Source organism: Myotis lucifugus, unplaced genomic scaffold (assembly GCF_000147115.1).
Source record: "Myotis lucifugus unplaced genomic scaffold, Myoluc2.0 scaffold_0, whole genome shotgun sequence".
NCBI lineage: Eukaryota > Metazoa > Chordata > Mammalia > Chiroptera > Vespertilionidae > Myotis > Myotis lucifugus.
The window spans coordinates 20,412,816-20,432,726 of NW_005871048.1; the positions used below are offsets into that span (position 1 = coordinate 20,412,816).

The window sequence follows — 19,911 nt, forward strand, 5'->3', positions numbered from 1 at the left end:
TATATATATATATAAACATAAACATATATATATGCATGATTTACCTTCTTTCACACCCTTACAAATTCTCAACTATTTTGTGCAACGTGTTCTCCCTCTCTTATTTAACTTGACCTCTAAAAGCTCAGCAGTGATAAATAGAGGATACCTAGGGGCAACACCATTCTATTTTGTTTTGAAAATAGTAAGTTTATCTTCTGCAAAAGCTGTAACTTAACTGGAATATGATTTTTGAAAGTCACCCTAAAATCAGTGGCCACATTTTCAACCCAATTATCTTCAGCAACTTAAAATACTATTGTGTATTGTGTTTGATTTTCCAATGAAAAAAAAATCCAAAGCATATAATTTACATATAATTATGCATGCATGCATCCTTGGCATTAATTAGGGAACACACTTTGAACATGATAGCTCATATATTTGTTTTAACATTAATTTGCAGTCATTCAAGATATTTATGTTGTAGTGTGGTATGAGGATTCAGAAAGTAACACTTATAAAGCAATTCTGAGCTGAAAAGTCATATAAAATGCTAGGTGTCATTACTCTACTGGTATTAATGGAGAAACACTGAAACCCCCAGGTGAGCCACATTATCTCTTAAAATTCCCTCAGATAGTAAGCAAGGCTTATACTGTAAGATAAAGGTTCAGTGTAGAAGGGCCTGTGGGTACTAATTAGATTTCTCTTTCCTTTCAGTTACTAGTTATTATTAGTAGGTGGTGCATTATAGTTAAGTTTGCTATACAGGGTAAGGAATACTTGTGAAGAAATGGGGCTAGAAAAGTGTGGGGGAGAAGAAATATCCCTACGAGAAGAAAGACGTGTAAGTTTTCAAAGACGGAGAAAAGAAGAATTAAAGAACAGAAACGAAGAGCAAGGTGAAGAGTTTCCAAATTGGATGAAGAAAAGAATACAGTTTCTGTTGGCAGAAGCAGGGAGAGTAGAGGGTATCTTCCAGGCCCAGAAAAAGTTGAATTTTATCTTTCTAACATATTATTTTGTAAATTTCATTAGGTGTTATTTCAATGGTTTTCAGCAAATGCTCTTTTGGTCATGTACTTATTTAGGGTATCTTTTCCATGTTACAAGTAAGTCAATCAACTTACATAAAAAGGAATTAATAGTAAATAGACAATGGAGTGTGCAAATCCTAGCATTTTTCTCTAATGACTTCCATCTTTTACTGGAGTTCCTACAACACATGCGTAAACATGCCAGGCAACGAGGGGAGCAGGGAGTAGACAGGGTGAGGGGTAGGAAAGCAGGCAGAGTATGTGTAGAGTATGTGGGGAGGGGTGCGGGGAAGCCATGGATAGTGCTGCCAGTGCTCTAAACTAGATTTCACAGAAATTTGATTACATCTCCTAATTTTTATGAGACAATGGACTAGTAACTTGATTTCTCAACTTCTTTTGGTGAAAAATAAAATGTTGTCTGCTATTAATTTAAATAGCATTAATTACTTGATGATTGTGTAGCCCTGACCAGCTTCAAAATAGGAGTTAATTATGAATTATTTAATAAGCATGAGTTACAAAGGGGTACATGAAGGTAAAGTATAAGGCTTTCTCAAAAAGCCATAAAGTCTAAAAAGACGAAATGGCATTAGGGAAATTTTTCCCTAAAAAATTCATCACTTAAATGAAATATTATATTATTCAATGTTAAATTGCTTTAAAAACATGTTAAAGGATAAAAACATTCTGAATATATTCTTTAAAAAAGAATACTGTAGTGCTTTGCATATCTTCTCATAACCAAATGAATAAAAACATAATTCCTGATACTTAATGACCATATTTTGGTATTAAAATAAACAGGTGTCCCATGGAAGGCATGAGAATAAGGATCATTAGTTTTCCATACTGAAGATGATTAGCAAAGTTGAAATGCAGGGAGCTAGAGAATCAGGGCACTGCACTCATATTTATGTGAAGAGAGTGGCAAGAGCAAAAGAATACTTCAACATAATAAGCTCCTTTTGGATCATTTGAGAGGTACAGAATAGTTCTAAAATCATTCCCACGACTCACATCAAGCTGCTTGTGTATAATGAAGGTTAGAGAAGAACATGAAGAACATCCAATTACAATTCTTCTAAAATCAGTGGGATTATCAAGCAACCAGATTTAGAAATATCCCTACATGATAAAGGAAGTGGATTACTTCATACATCAGAATGAAAAGGCATAAATGAGATAAGGTAAACGACCCCAGTCTTTATTCATATTTATTCTATTGTGCATGAATAAATCCATTCCTCTCCATTCCCAGTGGTTCAAATGACTTCCACAAACACCGACTCCATCACTTGTTTTATATTGTTAGGACATGAACTTTGGCACATATACAAACTAGAAATCCAACACAAATTAAATTCGTTTAGTTTATAATAGCATTGGTCTAGTAACTACACCACCTTAGGCAAGTCATTTAACCTTTCTAAGCATCGATTTCCATTCTGTAAACTAGAGGGGCCAGGCTAGATAATCCCTTCCAGTTGGGTTCTCGTGCAATCAGCCTGAAGACTCAATCTCTGGTGCTATAAAAGCAAGTGCTTTAAAACGAATTAGCTTACGACACCTAAGATCTATAGTTTTTACTCTTTTCTTTTCAGGAGAAAATAAAAGAAACATTGCTTTCTTTTCAAAATGTCTTTTCAGCCACGTTTCCATCTTTCCCCTATATTTGGAAGGGCCTACGAGGCTATGGAATTTCATGCACCTAATGTTACCTTCTTGCCAATCATTTAATCTCAGAGTTGGTCTGGTGGTTTCTGCTTTTCACTTTCTAGTCCCTGTCACCCATACATTCCACTTAAAAAGAAAAAAATGTAAAAAATGAAGGCTATAATATTATTTTTGCTCATTCTTCAAAAAGGTTTATCAAGGGTAAGTGTAAAAAGAACATTTGCACACCTGTATATAGGGAGGGGGTGTCCAAGAAAGTCATATATGCATTGTAAGTGGCTTCTATTATAGCACGTTAAAACCCAAAGACCAAATTTTGTGAAAAAGAATAAAAATAAACCCTTCTTCACATCTCTAAGTAAAATAAAGTGCTAGAATAACCAGATAGTAATTAAATGCATTTTCTTATTTCAAAGCTCCCCCTTTCTTAAGAGAATGGAGATTTAATTATACTTATTTTGGTAAGTGCAAATGATTCTGCTCCTATCTCAAGTCTCAGAAGATTGCCCTGACATACCTTTACCAAAGGGGAAAAATGCAGAAGTAACTTCAATGCTTACTAGGACAATTTGAGTTTCAGTTGTCAAACTTTGGTTTGCATAAAAATCAACTGGGGAGCTTGTTAAAATTTCAGAATCCTGGGCTCAGCAGTGTGCACTGGCTCTCTGAAAAAATATGCCTATGTGTGTATATATATGTACATTTATTATATTTTTATTAATATAAAAAATTTTAAAATAATAAAATATGTAATGTTCATTATTAGAAACTAGAGGCCTGGTACACAAATTTGTGCACGGGTGGGGTCCCTCACCTGGCTGGTAATTGGGGCCAATCAGGGCTGGCTGGCTGGGGGGAGGGACCGTAGGAGGTTGGCTGTGGGAGCACACTGACCACCAGGGGGCAGTTCCTGCACTGAGCGTCTGCCCCCTGGTGGTCATTGCATGTCATAGCTACTGGCCTGTTGTAATGGTCACTTAGGCTTTTATATATATACTAGAGTACTGTTGCACAAAGAGATTCGTGCAATAGGCCTTCCCTTTTCCTGGCTGCCGGCACTGGTTTTCCTCCGGCACCCGGGACCCAGGCCTTCGCCCTGGCCGGAGCTGCCTTCCGTCTTCCGTCCTTGCGGCTCCGGCTCACCTTCAGTCTTTGCTCCACTGCTTGGAGCCTACGTATTCAAATTAACCGCCATCTTTGTTGGCAGTTAATTTGCATATCGAGCTGATTAGCCAATGGGAGGTGTAGCGAAGGTACAGTCAATTACCCTGTTTGTCTATTATTAGATAGGATAGATTACATATAACCAATTGAATATCACAGAATTTTAAAAAACTTGTTTTCTATGGTTGGAATTGATGAGTGAGTGGTTAAGACAAAAATGTTTGTGGATATTCTTGTTTATTAAAACCATAAAGACATGTTGGAAGTGCATTTGCTCATCACTGATGTGAGCAGAATCCTTGCTGTATTGGGTACAATTTCTAAATACTAGAAGAATATTTCCTCAAATGTTTTGGCTATTCACAATCATCTGCATTACTGACATCTTTTCCCTTTCTTAAATCTAAACAACCAATGAAATAGTTTATCAAGCACTGATTTGCAGCATTTGCCAATTCCCATGGTATCATTTTTCCCACCCTGATTGATTTCAAGCTATCAATATGACATCACTGAACAGTGGGCTAGGAAGAGATGAACAGTTAGCACATCATTTTATAATATTTTCACCATAGAGACACAATAGATGTAAAAACCCTCAAGAAGATAAATAATAGTAAAATGTAATAAAATAATTGGATATTGACTTTGAGTATTCATTGCCTTTATTTTTAATTATGGCTACAATGAACAATCAGCTCAATGTGGTGACTGTGAGAGGTAGGGGGTTGGTGGAAGTGGGAGAGGGTATATGAAGGATAAATGGTGATGGAAATAAAAATAATAAAATAAAATAAAATAAAATAAAATAAAATAAAATAAAATAAAATAAAGGGGGAAAAACAATCAGTTCATAAGGCTTCTGAAAATTAACAATTGGCTCCTGTGAGTCAATATGAGGCAGCTCCTGTATGCCACTGCCTAGACTCTACTTATTGTGCATCTAATTCAGTAGGTCTGGTTGCAACCAGCAGTTTTCATTTTAAAAAGCACCTCAAGGAGATTCTGGTGCAGGTAGTTCTCAGGTCAGAGTTTGAGAAATCCTGACCTAGACTATGTACTTTTGAGGTAATTCTACTCAGACCTTTCAATTAATTCAAATCCTTTAATGAAATAAAAGGAGTGTCTCTGTTTAAGCAAACACTGGGCAAACGTTTTCAAGTATGAAAACATCTGGTACAGGTAAGAATATGGGTCTCATTTATTCACTATAGATTGTAATTTGGAAAAACTGTTTTGTCATGTTTGGTGGAATCTGTTAAAGTTTAAAAGACCCCAAAATCTCATTTCTAGAAATCTATCCTGCAGTAGCAATACATAGTTACCTAAAACATTTCTAATGTTAACATTCATTGCAACATTGCTTGTGATAGCAAAAAACTCAGGACTTAAACATCTTTAATAGGAAACAGGATCTATAAATTACAGTACATCTGTACAACAGAATACTAGGCAACTGTTAAAAATAATGAAAGAGCTTTACGTGTGCTGCCTTAGAAATAAGTCCAGGGTACAGTAAATTAAAAACAACAGCAGGTGCAGATCTGTGGCGAGTTTGGTCTTATCTTTTTCCAAAAAAAGAAAAAAGTTCCTGTATACAAGTCTGAGGTTTCTGCATGTAGAGAAATGTTGGGATAAGCATATGAAAAATTGGCAGACATAAATGGTAGTTATTTGGAGGTGGAAATGGGTGGAAAAGGGAGATAGGACTGAAGAGATATAATTCACATACCATACAATTCACCTCTTTAAAGTGTACATACAATTCAATGGTCTTTATTATCTACAGCAGTGATGGCGAACCTATGACACCCATGTCAGAGGTGACACGTGAACTCATTTTTTTGGTTGATTTTTCTTTGTTAAATGGCATTTAAATATATAAAATAAATATAAAAAATATAAGTCTTTGTTTTACTATGGTTGCAAATATCAAAAAATTTCTATATGTGACACGGCACCAGAGTTAAGTTAGGGTTGTTCAAAATGCTGACACGCCGAGCTCAAAAGGTTCGCCATCACTGATCTACAGACATGTGCAACTATCACCTCATATTATAGATTTTTTAAATAGTAAGGCAGTATGAGTGATATTTTACTTTTATTTTTAGCATTTTCTCAAAAGTTGCAAAATAAAGTTTGAGAGACTATTTTAATGGGAAAATATTGCAATTTATCCAGAGTCCTCCTGTAGGGAGCGGCTATCGGGTTAAGCCTGGGACTGACCTGTTGGCAAAACCACAAACAAGTCCCAATTTAGAGGGCACAGCCCTCTTAGCATAATTAGGCTTGACCTTATCAGCTCCCTAGATCTTATCTGGGTAGCTAATGGGCTGAGGGAGATACAGCAAGTGCTGCCAAAACAAGTGAAACTCACAAGAACATTGTAACTATGGTGACCACTACCTTGTTTACCTCTGGCTATAAAATAAAGGCTCAGTTTGCCATCTGGATCTCTCTCTGTGGCCTCAGCCAGGCACAGGAAGATCTACCTAGACCCAGCTTATTCTCTTTGTCTTTTCTACATTCTTCGCTGCCCCCCCTCAGGCTCACCTAACCCTTGGCTGAGCTGGCCCAGCACATCCTCCAAACTGTGTTAGTATTTTAACTGATATATCATGTATCAAGGAATAGGTTTCTTTGTTCTAATACTCGAACTATTTGCAATTCTGAAAGCTGAAAAGCCTACAGTTTTTTCATAAAGAAGTTTGACTGAAAAATCTGACCTAAATGAATGAAATGCTATTTATGGTCCATTTATCCATGATAGTGTAACTATTTGAACATTTTGCTATAGGTGAATATTAGTGTATTTGATCAGAGAAGGTGCCTCAGACCCTCAATGTAATATAAAAATTATGCACTTGAGTACTTTCAAAAAGGTGGTAAGTTCTAAATACTAAACAACATCTGGTCCAAAGTATTTAAATAAAAGTTCGTACTGCTTATAAAGGGCTATTAGTGAACTAAGAAGTGAGAGTTGGGGAGGGAAGAAAGCAGACCGGCTGAATGGCACAGGTTCCATATGAATGGCCTTGGGAGAGAAAAGGGAAACAGGTAAAGTGCACCCTTCCTGGAACCACATGTCTGTATTTACTGAGGATGCGGCTTGCTTAAGCAGGTGGCTGGCCCTGCTGTTGTGAACTTGGAAACACGATGTGTGCCCTAGAATAAAAAAGATTAGGCGTGCCGGACCACATGCATGCCAGGGTCCCACTCAGGGAAGGCCAGGCTGAGTGCAGGCTGAGTGCGAGAAAGGTGCCATCCATGCCTCCCAGTGCAGAGACTCAATGGCTTTCAGGCATCTCCCTGGGGGTGGGGAAGCTTTAACAACACCCTCCACATCTGTAATTTCAAAGGAAATTCTCAGGTATGAAAAGTAATCCAGAATGCTTGAAAATACACGGGTTTAAGTACCCTGATGCAGAGTATCTGTCACTTTGCAGAGAAAAAGCAGGCTCGTCTATCTCACTGGAAAGCAGGCAGGGGGAAGCTGCTAGACAAATTTAGAAAGGACAACAGTGGGAGCAATGGGGAGCAATCTTCCACGGTTTCCCGCTATCTCAGCAATCAGGTAGCAAGGAGTCAAGAGCACTCTAATGCTTACACGGCAGTCGCAGGAGTCTGCTTTATCCTGGAATGAAATAATTTTAAGTGTAGCTGCCCTGCCACTGATCTATGCTCCACCTTGTTCAAAAATGCATTAGCAAGGGATTTCTCCTGGGCTCACAATTTCGAAGCTTTTCCAATAGCTTCCTGGCGGTCGTCTTGTAAGGCAGAGGTGCAGGGGAATGAGGATTCCTCTGGACTCCTGCTTTGCCTCCTGCCTGCCACTGTTTCCAGTCCCTTGGGTTCCCCTACTACTCCTTCAGCCGTGGTGTGACAGGAACTCCCGCTGTGTATATGTGCACACGAGTGTGGAGTGTGCGTGCCTGAATGCAGGTTCCGTGTCCAGTAACACCCACCCGTCTGGGCCTAAGCTACAGAGAAGCCATGATGAAACCACAGAGAGGGCAAGGAGAATTCAAATCTGTCACCAAGGGCAGGCACTAGTGTTCCAAGATTTCATTATTCAAAATGTCCCCTTTTAGGGCTTCAATTCAGACTCTGCTTTTTAAAAATTTACAAACCATATAAGAAACATAGCTACCTAGATTCTGCATCTAAGGCATCAATGTAGAACCAGGGAGAAGGATGCCTATAGGAAATCAATCTGGCAACAGGAAGTCTCTTTCTCAACTCGGGTGGTCTTGCCTGCTTTCAACCCCCTCTCCCACTGCACTGAGTGTGTACTGGCTCATGTGATTACAGTTATTGTTTTATTTGTTCCCATTTGCTCCCATTGGACAGTGAGCTAAGAAGGCAGAATCCGTTCTTATTCTTCTTTGCCTCCTTCCATGCAGTGCTCTGTTTGAATTAAGATGAAGTGGTAGATTGACAATTCATCAACCACTATGTTGGGCACAGCTGTAGGCATTTAAAATATACCAACTATTTTAATTTCATAAAGCATATACTATATTTAGGAAAGATTTATGCCCAAAATGTTTTAAAATTATAGTACTTAAAAAAACCTCACCTTTCTGGAAAACTTGACTATGGAAAATGATTTGTTGTTTAAGGGTTCTAATTAGAATTTCATGATATAGTTTATACTAACGTAGAGGCTCAGTGCACGAATTCCTGTATGGGTGGGGTCCCTAGGCCTGGCCAGCAATCAGGGCCAATTGGGGCCACCTCACCCAGTCCCGATCAAGGTCTGCCAGCCAGGGGGAGGGTTTGGGGGGGGGGGGCTCAGGGAGGTTGGCCAGCTGTGGGACGTTGTCTGTGGGAACACACTGACCACCAGAGGGCAGCTCCTGCTTTGAGTGTATGCCCCCTGGTGGTCAGTGCGCGTCATAGCGACTGGTCAACCAGTTGTTCTGGTCGTTCGTCATAATGGTCACTTAGACTTTTATATATATACATAACCCCAGCAATCTGAAGATGAAGCTTCTTAGAACTCACATAAAGGAGAGTTGAAAACAATCCCCAATTATCATCCCTCTCATTTAAAATACAAATATTAAACACCCAATCTAAGGGAAATACATCTTATAGCTATGTACTCCTAGGCACATGTTAAAATTTATATGTGTGTGTGTGTGGTCTGTATCCTTCACAAGGAACACCTGTTAGTTTTCCTATGCATAACCGAGGCTTAAGGATAGTAAGCAGCATGGACATTTTGCCAACCCAAAGAGAGTCAGAGCCTATGCACACGGGAATTTTAAGAACATTGGTTCCAACTTCAGTTCCAACCTGATTTCCGGTTTGATAATGAGTTACTGTTGGAGACCAGTGAGCTAATGCCAGGCACTCTGGAAAGGAGAGGCCAAGAGTTTTCTTAAGATTTCCCCGGGCCAAACATCCTGAAGAAATGTGGAAAACTTTTGCAGCAATCTCAGAATTGTCTCTTTGGAACAAGATTATTGAAAAAACATAGAAAGAAAAAAAGGACCAAGAGGAATCTCTAGTTCCCACTATTCTAATCTCCTTAAGTAGAGGAACTTGATCTTGTAGTTTCTTTGTTATTCTGAACTACGAATAACAAAACTGCTGCGGAGAACAGGACACACAGACCAAAACTAGGCAACTTCTACCAGCAATGGGACAGACGTGAACACAGTCCTGTCTAAACATAATGAGAAATTACAATACCCTTAAAAGGTAACCAATATACTCTTCATATTATGGGCAACTATGATGACTATGCATTTAGGGAGAATTTATGTTCCCTTAAGTCTTTCACAGGGACTATAATGACACTAGTTAACATTTACTGAGTACTTACAGGTACCTTTTTAAGAACCATTATGATCCCACATTATAGATGAGGTGAGCAGGGAGGTTTAGAAACTTGGTGAGGGTAACAAAATCAGCAAGTGTCATTGCCAGCCCATCTGGTTGAATCATCTAACCCCTGTACTATGCTATTGCCTATATGGGACTCTCATTTCTAATTAGATTACATTCTGTTTTCCACAGAATATTAATTTATAGAAAGTCTACATTTAAAAATAGAATGCTGGCCTTCCAGGGCCCCAGTCCTGGCTCACCATGGCCTCCTGGAGCCCCGGTCCTTTCTTCGTAAAGCCAGTAGGAACATTTCCATGCCCTCAAGACTAGGACTGAAGTGGAAATCTGATTGGGTTATTGCTTGGCTAATAAACATTCAGTGCCTTCAGAATCAGGTCTGAACAAGAATCTTTATGGTCTGGTCCCCACCGTTCACCTCTCTTCTCATTTCTTGCCACTTCCCCCTTTGCGTTGCATAGTAACGCCAAATGACCACCAGTTCCTTGTGGACATGAGGCTTTTCACTCTCCTGTGTCTACACAATGCCTTTACCTTTGTCTGGATTGTGTCTTCTCCTTCCCCTGTCTACAGGGGGCTCCTGTTCACTATTCAAATCCTTGCTCTGGTTCCATCCTCTAAGACGCCTTTCACAGATGACGGGCCCCTTCCCTTCCGGGCAGACCCGTCCACTGCCTTTCCACAGCCTCCAGGCCTGGAATGCATTTCTACAATTGCCTATAAACTCTGTTTTTGTTTTTCCTTCCCCTGCTGGAATATACTAAACACCCGTGGGCAGGAAGATTAGTATACCCAGCACAGGTCTGACACTCCGACTGACATGGCATTTAATAAAGTTGGCTACTTATAAATGATGTTTTCACAGCTTCACATTCTGTGCAATTTCCCAAACAAACACAAACCCAAACAAAACAAACACGGCATGTTATCCCACAGAACTCACACCCAATTTTTTCCTACTAATAGAGATCATACCCACTTGGCTTCAGGTTATATTCTCCCCGATACTTGACCACAGTCCAACAAATTTTAGAAGAAATTTTACCTTCAATGTTGGTGCTTCATTAAATAAAAGTCCTAGACATGTCCCCTGTCTAAAACCTTCCCTGTATGGAAAAAGGCTCATACCCTTACGCAAAATACTCCCCACTTTTCAGAAGAGTGCAGTAATGTCCACACAGCCTTAGTCTGCTTCTGATGCACAATGTATGTCATCATCAATAGTCTGAACAAGGTTAAGTTCAAATCTTCATTGATACTAATATGATTATATATGAGTGTATAATACATATATAACACCTATGATGTATTTTTAATCATTAGACGATATGATGATATAATTATTTTCCACTTCTAGGTGCCATCTGGGGGCAAGTGTACAATCACAGTGTAGAAACTTTTAAAAGTACAAGTCACTCCTTTCATAAATCAAATCAGGCATCTAGAGATTTACATGAACTCTTCTCTGTCAGGAGAGTGGGGGGAGGGAATGCATACACTCACTGGCAGGTACTGAGGGACTTAGCATAGTGCTTCTACTTGAGGAATTTAAAAATATGATGTTAAAACATTCTGAAGGGGGAAAAAATCCACACCATCCTGTCTTTCATGTTTATTAACTGTTCCCTGTTCTTCCTTCTTCTTTATAATCCTTGCAAACATATAAGCATACATATATTTTTATGTAGTCTATATAAAACTTTATGCTTAGCTATTTTTGTTGTTATAACATTTATTTAACTAGTCCCCTATTAAGGGATATTTGTTAACTTCTGGTTTTTCATATTAATAGTTAATGGTGCATGGTTAGGTAGATGATTTTTTAGGAAAAGAAAAAAAATTATTTCTTTAGAATAAAAGCCTAGGGCAAGATTTTAATGTTCTATGTAAAATGTATATAATACACTAAAGTTGCATTTCAAAACACTGCACTAATTTATAAAGCTCCCCAAACTGTACCAGATTCATCCAAACCCTGGCAGTCCTAGGATTTAGAATTCAATCTCCACTCACCCCTAATTTAATAAATGTAAAATGATCTCTCATTGTTTTAGTGAGATTTGATATTTTCCTATGTGTTTATTTACTATTCTAAGACATGTATCACTTAAGGCACAAATAACACCTAATACAACTAAGTGTTACATGAACAAAAATTGTTTATATTTTCATTATATTACAATAAGGTCTATGAATTACAGCACCAGTAATCCTTCTACCTCATACCTTCTTTCACAAAAATGACTCTCAAAAAAGTGAAAAATAAAAATTAATATACAAGTTTCGCATCAATCTTTTATATATTTACTAGTAACTATCAATACTTTTTAATTACACCTAGATTAAACAAATTACAAATTCCTTTTTAAAAAAAATATTGTTGACACTGTTAGAGATGTCCCATTTCCCCCCACTTTGCCCACCTCCACCCAACCCTCTCCCTCCCCTGGCCTTCACCACACTGTTGTCTGTGTCAACACAGGCTATGTATTTATGTTCTTTGGCTAATCTCTTCACCATCTTTTTTCCAGTCCCTCCACCCCCTCTGACCTCTGTCAGTCTGTTCCATGTATCCATGCCTCTGTTTCTATTTTGTTCATCAGTTTATTTTATTATTAGAGTGCACATATTAGTAAGATCATATGGTATTTGTCTTTTTCTGACTGGTTTATTTCGCTTAGCATAATAATCCCCAGGCCCAAATTCCTCATCAGTAATAAATTAAGTTAAATTGAATTCTTACAGTAATATATTTTAAGAAATCGTATATATCATCCATTTCCCCAGAGCATCAATGCAGTATCTGCTAGGACTACAAAGCTAAGAGGAATTAGGTTGAAAAGGAAAGTCTAGGGGTCCTATAGAGGGATGAAGAGCGGGGAGCGGGGAGCATGTGTGGATATGTTAGTTGTGTGGTCAGGGAAAGCCTTCTTTGCCTTTTTAGAAAAATGACAGTATTGTCAATGCTTTGGAAGTCAGCACTCTGACACCAACACAGTGAATTTTTAGAGCACATAATTTCTGTCTTTGTTCCTTAAACACAACATTAATTATTCCTTTGTTTTCAACAAAACCTTGTCTTAGCACTACAGTTAACAATGTAAGATTAGGTTCTGTTCCCAAAATGAAAAGCTATTTATATATAACTCAAAGCATGTTTTAATAGGAAAACACGTTTTCTTTGGATGCTGGATTCATGGGCTGGTCCACAGGAGCTTGCTTAATTGATGATACATCTAATTGAAGTACTAATTGTAATTTTTCAATGACATAAAAGTATTCTTCCCAACATCTTTTCCCAGAGGAAGATAACATTTATTGTCCCCGTTCTGGATGCTGAGAATCTGTGGAATGTCCCAGCTAAGGCCCCAGGGGACATTAGTAGGTGTAGATCAGTGATTCCCAAAGTGGGCGCTACTGCCCCCTGGTGGGCACTGCAGCGATCCAGGGGGGCGGTGATGGCCACAGGTGCATTTGTTTTAACTTTTTTTGTATTACCTTTCTATTCTGAGTTCAATAAATAGTTTCATAATTTCAAACTTCAATGTTTCTAATTTACACCTTTCTTTACTATATTTTACGAAAAAGGTAGAAACATTAATAAATATATCTTTCTGTTTAATTGCTATTAAAATTTTAAAAAAATTAATTTCCAGGGGGCGCTGAGTAATATTTTTTCTGGAAAGGGGGCGGTAGGCCAAATAAGTTTGGGAACCACTGGTGTAGATGGACATGTACTTCTAGACTTAGATGTGGGACAGAAAGATAATATATCGAGAGAGGGAAATGTATCTGGTTAGTTAATAGGAATGTAATGTTAAAATAGAGAATTGGGGAAATATGGATAAGTCAGCAAGACGGTATGAAAACTGACTTGCCAAGGAGAAGCCTGCTCAATGTTTACACTCCCATGAACAAAGGAGTGTGAACCTAGAATTCAGCTGAAGTTTAACTAAATACAGCAAAAGAAATAACAAGCACCAGACCCGGTTGCCTTGGGAACAGGGCCCCTTCCTCATGTTAATGATTCTATAACAAGAAAAGGAGCATTTCAATGAAGTGCATAGTAATCACGGGTAGAGCAACAGGTGCTCAGCAGCGAGTGTCTAAGGGGTGGGTGGTTTCTGCACAAATACAGTGGTCAATAGATGAGTTCATTAAGTGGAATGTGTGGATTACAGATAAGGCACTGACATGAGCCTGAGGGTTTGAGAACCTCCCTGGTATTGCAAATCTTGCTGACGCTCCCAAGGGCTTGCTTACAGAATTAAATAATTTACTAGTCCCTATACTCTCTGACCATGCTGCTTGGAAGGAATCTCCTAATGGAAGCAGGTAGATAAAATAATACATTGAAAAGCCAAAGCACCCTGAAGTCAGCATAGAAGAAAGCACAGTGGGATGCATAAGACAATACCCCCTTCAAAATAAAAGTAATTTTCCCAACAGTCCCAAATGAAAAGAAACAAAAACAGTTGTTTCCTAGTGGGCCCCGAGGGTGTGGTCAAGTCTTCCTTTTATTAAGTGGATAATAGTATATATATTTTAAACAATATAGTAGTGAAAGTTGTGCTTAGTTCCAATATTTCAAAACTTACCTCTAAATGCACTAATGTCCCCATAGTGTACTTGTAGTACAAAGTATTTACTTCCAGTCTCTCCTCCAACTTTGAATCCAACACCTAAAGATTTACAAAAGGTGATAAATTAATATTTTAGAAATGGAAGCCTAAAATGAAGCTAATCTCAGGTTACTGATCTGTGAAATCCAAAGGGAAATAAAATAGCATATCACATGAAATTATAATATGAAAATGAAAATAAACTAGGCATTTTCTGATAACTTCTAATATAACCTTTCAATCCTTCTCAAAGCTTTGATAGAATTCTGTGCATAGTTCCCTCCTCAGAACCAGGGTAACCACCCACACTTTAAGAGGACAATTCGCTCATTTTGAAAGAAACAGAATAAAGTGAAACAAAATTCTTTCCTTGATTATGCAAGACATTTTACTTTGTATATATTCATATTCATTTTTATTTTCTGACTGAATATAGGAGCCTCTCAGAGAAATTACTTTTCTTTCCATATGAAAACAGGTATCTGCAAAAATGTTATTGAGGAAACTGTTACCAACTAGATTAAAAACTCTAGTATGCCAATAAATTTCTGGACTCTGAAGGGTTCCTAATAGTCTTACTATTAATAGAGTTTGCTAGTTAGCTAAAAATTATCTACAGAGAAAATATTGAGAGGTGGAGAGATATTTTTTTTCTGCTCTACTCATGGGTCTTTAAAATGTCAACAAATTCATGACGGACAACCTTATTAATTTCCAAACCTGCTTGGTGGTGGCTGCCTGGCAAACTATAGAGAGGATTCTGAAGCAAAGCAAACCAGACGCCAGTTAGAGCTGACAGGAGTTACTGAGGCAGGAGAGGACTATGTACTGACCAAGCCCCCTTCCGCGCTCCCCCCCACCCCCACCATGGCAGACCTATTCTGTAATGGAATGGTGCTTTCGCTTTGATGTTAAGAAACATTCAGGTAATAAAAGAGAGTCTGGTAATTCACTCACACATTGGAAGCTATGAATAGTTAGAGGTGAGGTCAGAAAGCCAGTGAGGTTTGGCATCCTACTAAATACCCAGGTTCCAGGACTATAAAAATAATCTGTTTGCTGAAGCAGCAGTTCATTTCATTCCTGGCTGTCCGGGCCCCTGAACCTCTCCTGCTGGCCAGAACCAATGTGCCCGAGGCCAAAGGTGTCTTGAGGTGAACTTGGTTGTTTTCTATCTAAACTGTCATGTGGGCAAATTACAGGGAAAAAGAGTAACTCCCTAAATGAAACCTTTTCAATACAAAGCAAGCCATACTGGTACTTTTTTAGTGTGGAACTGCAGAACGGAACATTGTCCACAACTGTTGGAAAGGACATATAACAAAAAGTACTTTGGAATCAGAAATCAAGCAGCTTATTGTAAGACTGTCCAAGAGGCTCCAGATGTACCTTTGGGGAGTCTGGTAGGGGGAGCATTTCTTGCCCAGGCATACAGGATGTTGGCTTTATCTATACAGGTTCCTTCATCACAAAACCTGAAAGGAAAAGTAGCTATAAATAAAGATTCCAATAGTAAAATGCATAAATCAATCACTGTGATGGGGGGATAAGAGAAAATGTATAAACACAAAGTAAAATACTACATCAATATATTTTCATTGTAGTCCTATCAGCCTTAAGAGCCTAATGAAGACTGAAGCAAAGAATATTTTCAATGTGAAAATAAAAGCACATGTAAAAGATTTTTTTTTTGTTTGTTTGTTGCCTGATGTAAGACAATCCTGTGAGGTAGATATACAATTTCTAATTCAGTATGTTCATATGTGGAATGTACACGAAGTAATCAGGCAGAAAAAATAAGCATCACATAGAGAGTCTGAATAAACCACAGTTGATGCAGAGGAAATTTAGAAGTGGGCTAAAAGGAACGTCACACCTTTCCCCTTTGGGGATCAATGTTATCAATAAGTCTTCGGCTGTTGCAACAAACAGTACGCAGTGCCTACGCTCATTAGGGTGAACAATACAAGCATACCCCACTTAAAGGGTTCAAGAACCCTTTGACTTTTTTAAAGTTTATGAACATTGGTGGTGTCACAAGTTGTTTCATGTTGTGCAAATCACTGTATCTTAGTGAGCCTCCGTTTTCTCTCTTGTAAAATAGACATTTACATTTACCTCACAAGAGTTATTCAGCAAGTCAGATGAGATGAACATGAAAGCACTTTATAAACCTCAAAGCATAATACCGGGGTAATGCATTATTTAACTAAACATTCACGTTATCTGGTGAATCACTGTGAGAGGCAGGGCTGGATGGTGAAAGGAGCACAGGCAGAAAGACATCTGGAGGTGAACCTCAGAACCTCCCTGAGGAGCTGTGTATCTTGAGCAGGTCTATGAGCAGAGACGGCTGCATGGAAACCTCTCTGGAAGGGCTGCAATGCTGATGTGTGTGAGATACCTCGCTCAGTAACCAGCACACCGATACCTTCATCGGTAGATCCAATTCCATAAATGGGAAGCTGACTCCAAACCACATAACCCCACCCCCGTTACACTATGTCTCTTAATTTGTTCTGTTATAGAATTGGGCTTGTTCAAAACCACCATTAGGTGACATTCTTATGCTGCTTTTATAAAACCTATGTTTTAAGAAATTAGCACCAAGCAGGGTCAGAGTCAGGAGTTTAGGCAGATCTGAAAGATTTGAGGACAATCAAGGACAAGGTCAAACACAGCTTCTTGGGCAGAAGGCTGGCTCACAGAGAAGAACATGTGTACTGCCCCTGACCTGGAGGGGAAGAAAGGGCGGACCCTAGTGACTCCCTACAGAGGTTAGAAACCAAGGCAAGAAACCTGAAAACAGCCAGGGCACAATCAAGAAAACCATTGGTTTTCTACTCAGAGGAAGGGACTCCTAACCTGATTCTTTTTTTAAAAAAATATATTTTATTGATTTTTTTACAGAGAGGAAGGGAGATAGAGAGTTAGAAACATCGATGAGAGAGAAACATCAATCAGCTACCTCCTGCACACTCCCTACTGGGGATGTGCCCGCAACCAAGGTACATGCCTTTAACTGGAATCGAACCTGGGACCTTTCAGTCCGCAGGCCGACGCTCTATCCACTGAGCCAAACCAGTTAGGGCCAAACCTGATTCTTGCTTGTGGACAGAAATGGGGTGAGATAGGCAGTGAGTAGAAACAGCTGTTACCTGTCTGCAGAAAGGGTGAGGGGCCAGGAACCAGGAGGTCCCATAGGTTATGTACAGCAACTATTCTTGCTTCTCTAAGTCAGGCTGCAGAAAGAAACTGGGTCACGTGCCACATAAAGCACATCAACCGGTGGTTCCTTACTGCTCATGTCAAGAACAATGTACTTATGGTGAAGGATCATTACCTTACCCTGTGAGACACGCACTGGAGCCAACGTCCCTGACGTCCTGGTGCCAAGTGTGCTAAAAGGCTGAGGGTCCTGGACAGTGCCCAAAGCACTTGGCCTCAGGCTACAGTGCCTTAAAAATGAGATTGTCAGATGTGATGAGCTGTGTGTCTCACTGCTGTCAGCTACTAAAATTTAAAGATCTGCGTGACAATTTTTATAGCTTTCAACAAAGACCATGAATGTACAGTGTCTAACATCGCTGTGACGATAGTCTTAGTTTAAACAAGATAATTATGTCCTCTGCTATGGAAGTCGATTCAGGGCGTGACTAGTAAGAACCAGAACGAAACAGTGAAATACAATCGAGAGAACTGGTGTAGTAAATTTTTCTCAGTGACATACTTAGTTATGTCACTCGCTGGCACAAAATCTTTCAAATGCTTCCCCAAAATAACATCAAAATAAAATCCAAACATTGTAGCATAAGGCCTTTCATGATCTGGGACCTTGTTATAGCTCCAGGAAAAATAAAAACTTATTCGTCGTGCCAAGTGGCTGCCAGTGTCTAATCCCTCTCTTCTCCTCTGTTCCTTTGCCTGGAGAACCCCTTCCCAGCTCCCTGCCTGAGAAACTTGTGCTTCTCACCTTCTCCTTCAAGATTCCGCTTACGTCTTTCTCCTATGACCCCTGCCCCACCCAACTCCCATTCGTTAACCACAGCATTCACCCTACGAATCAACATCTTTATCTCCTCCTCCACCAGGCTCTGCACACTGAAGTTTAGGGTCATACCTTTTACCCTGCACTCCCAACACTTACAACGCTGCCTGGCATTTAGTAAATATTCAAGAAATGCTTGGTGATCTTAACTGCAAAGTACAATTTTAACTTTTCATATACAAATACTTAAAGCATTGAATTGGCCTAAATTTTATTGCACTGTCAAGTATAAAATTATTTTTAAAATTTAGTTAAGAAGTTTTAACAAAAATATTAAATAACAATAAATTCAAATTACTGCTTGCCTGGTATTTTGTACAAACAAGCTTACGTCCATTCTCACAAGAATATTGGAAATAGGTTATACTTTACAGCAGAATAAGCTCAGAGAGGTTCAGTAATTGCCAAAGGTCACACAGTGGAGCCACGATTCCAACCTCTGGCTGTCATGCTTCCTTCAGTCTCAATTTGTGAGAATGACTTGCAGGCAGAGAAAGGTACTATATGAAGATAAGCTTTGATGAATACTGTCATATCTGCACTACACTGCAATTTGTGCATGCAACTTCTAAAACCAAATCCTACATCAGTTCTGACTTATCCGAAAAGAGATGATTTTATATTTAATTCTCTTATCAGTTCTGGTAAAAGAAGAGCTTCAAAAGCAAACTTTGGTTTGCTTTTCAAAATCCTGTTTTATGATTTTTTAAAGAATGCACTGAACTCAAGACTGAGTAAAGAATGATTCACTGGAGGGAGCTGAGATATTGAAACTAATCCTAAAACCTAATGAGTGAGAGGACTAAGGAAGAGGAAAAACAAGAGGCCGGGAGCAATGGATTCCATAGTGGACGACACGAGAGAGTGGCCAAGAGCATTGGGCTTCAATCCCTACACCTTCTCATTTTCAGATTTCCATTTCCTATTTTAAATAAAAATAGCATCATATTTTATCCATATAAAAGGAATGACAGGATAAAGTGGATATTGTGTATTTTGGCTCTCCAAAAAGGGTCTTAACCAAATTAGAATTTTTACTATCCTTATTTATTTATTAATTAATATATTTTTATTGATTTCTGAGAGTAAGGAAGAGGGAGAGAGAGATGGAAACATCAATGATGAGAATCATTGATTGGCTGCCTCCTGTACGCCCCAGCCAGCAACCTGGGCAAGTGCCCTGACAGGGATTCGACCCATGACCTCCTGGTTTGTAGGCTGACGCTCAACTACTGAGCCACGCTGGCTGGGCACTCTCCTTATTAAGAGTCTGAAGGTTAGGAAGCAATGTAACCAACCCTTGATCAATGGCTGTTGTAATTTCAGGCCTCATCAACCAGGCTCCTTATTCTTTCAGCAGCTTCTCCTAAAGGCTCCTCCAGATTAAGCCAATTAATTGTGAAAAGACTCACATAGCTCCCTTGTGGTTTCCTAGTATTCACTGCAAAAATGATGAGAATTAACATTTGAAAATAAAACCATTCCGGATGCCTGAACCTTTGCTGTAGAACCTCTTCACCTCTAA

The 19,911-nt window shown here is 39.0% G+C and overlaps 1 protein-coding gene across 11 annotated transcripts in view; it reads right to left on the reverse strand.

Annotated features, from left to right (window-relative positions):
* The window catches only part of PAM (peptidylglycine alpha-amidating monooxygenase), a 265,501-nt gene that overhangs the window by 77,881 nt on the left and 167,709 nt on the right, over positions 1-19,911 (reverse strand). For all 11 annotated transcript variants that reach the window (XM_014466930.2, XM_023749648.1, XM_023749643.1 and 8 more), the window contains 2 exons: positions 15,728-15,813; positions 14,315-14,398 (listed from right to left, as the gene is read on the reverse strand). In XM_014466930.2, the coding sequence (XP_014322416.1) occupies positions 14,315-14,398; positions 15,728-15,813 (170 nt within the window). The remainder of the gene's footprint in view (positions 1-14,314; positions 14,399-15,727; positions 15,814-19,911) is intronic.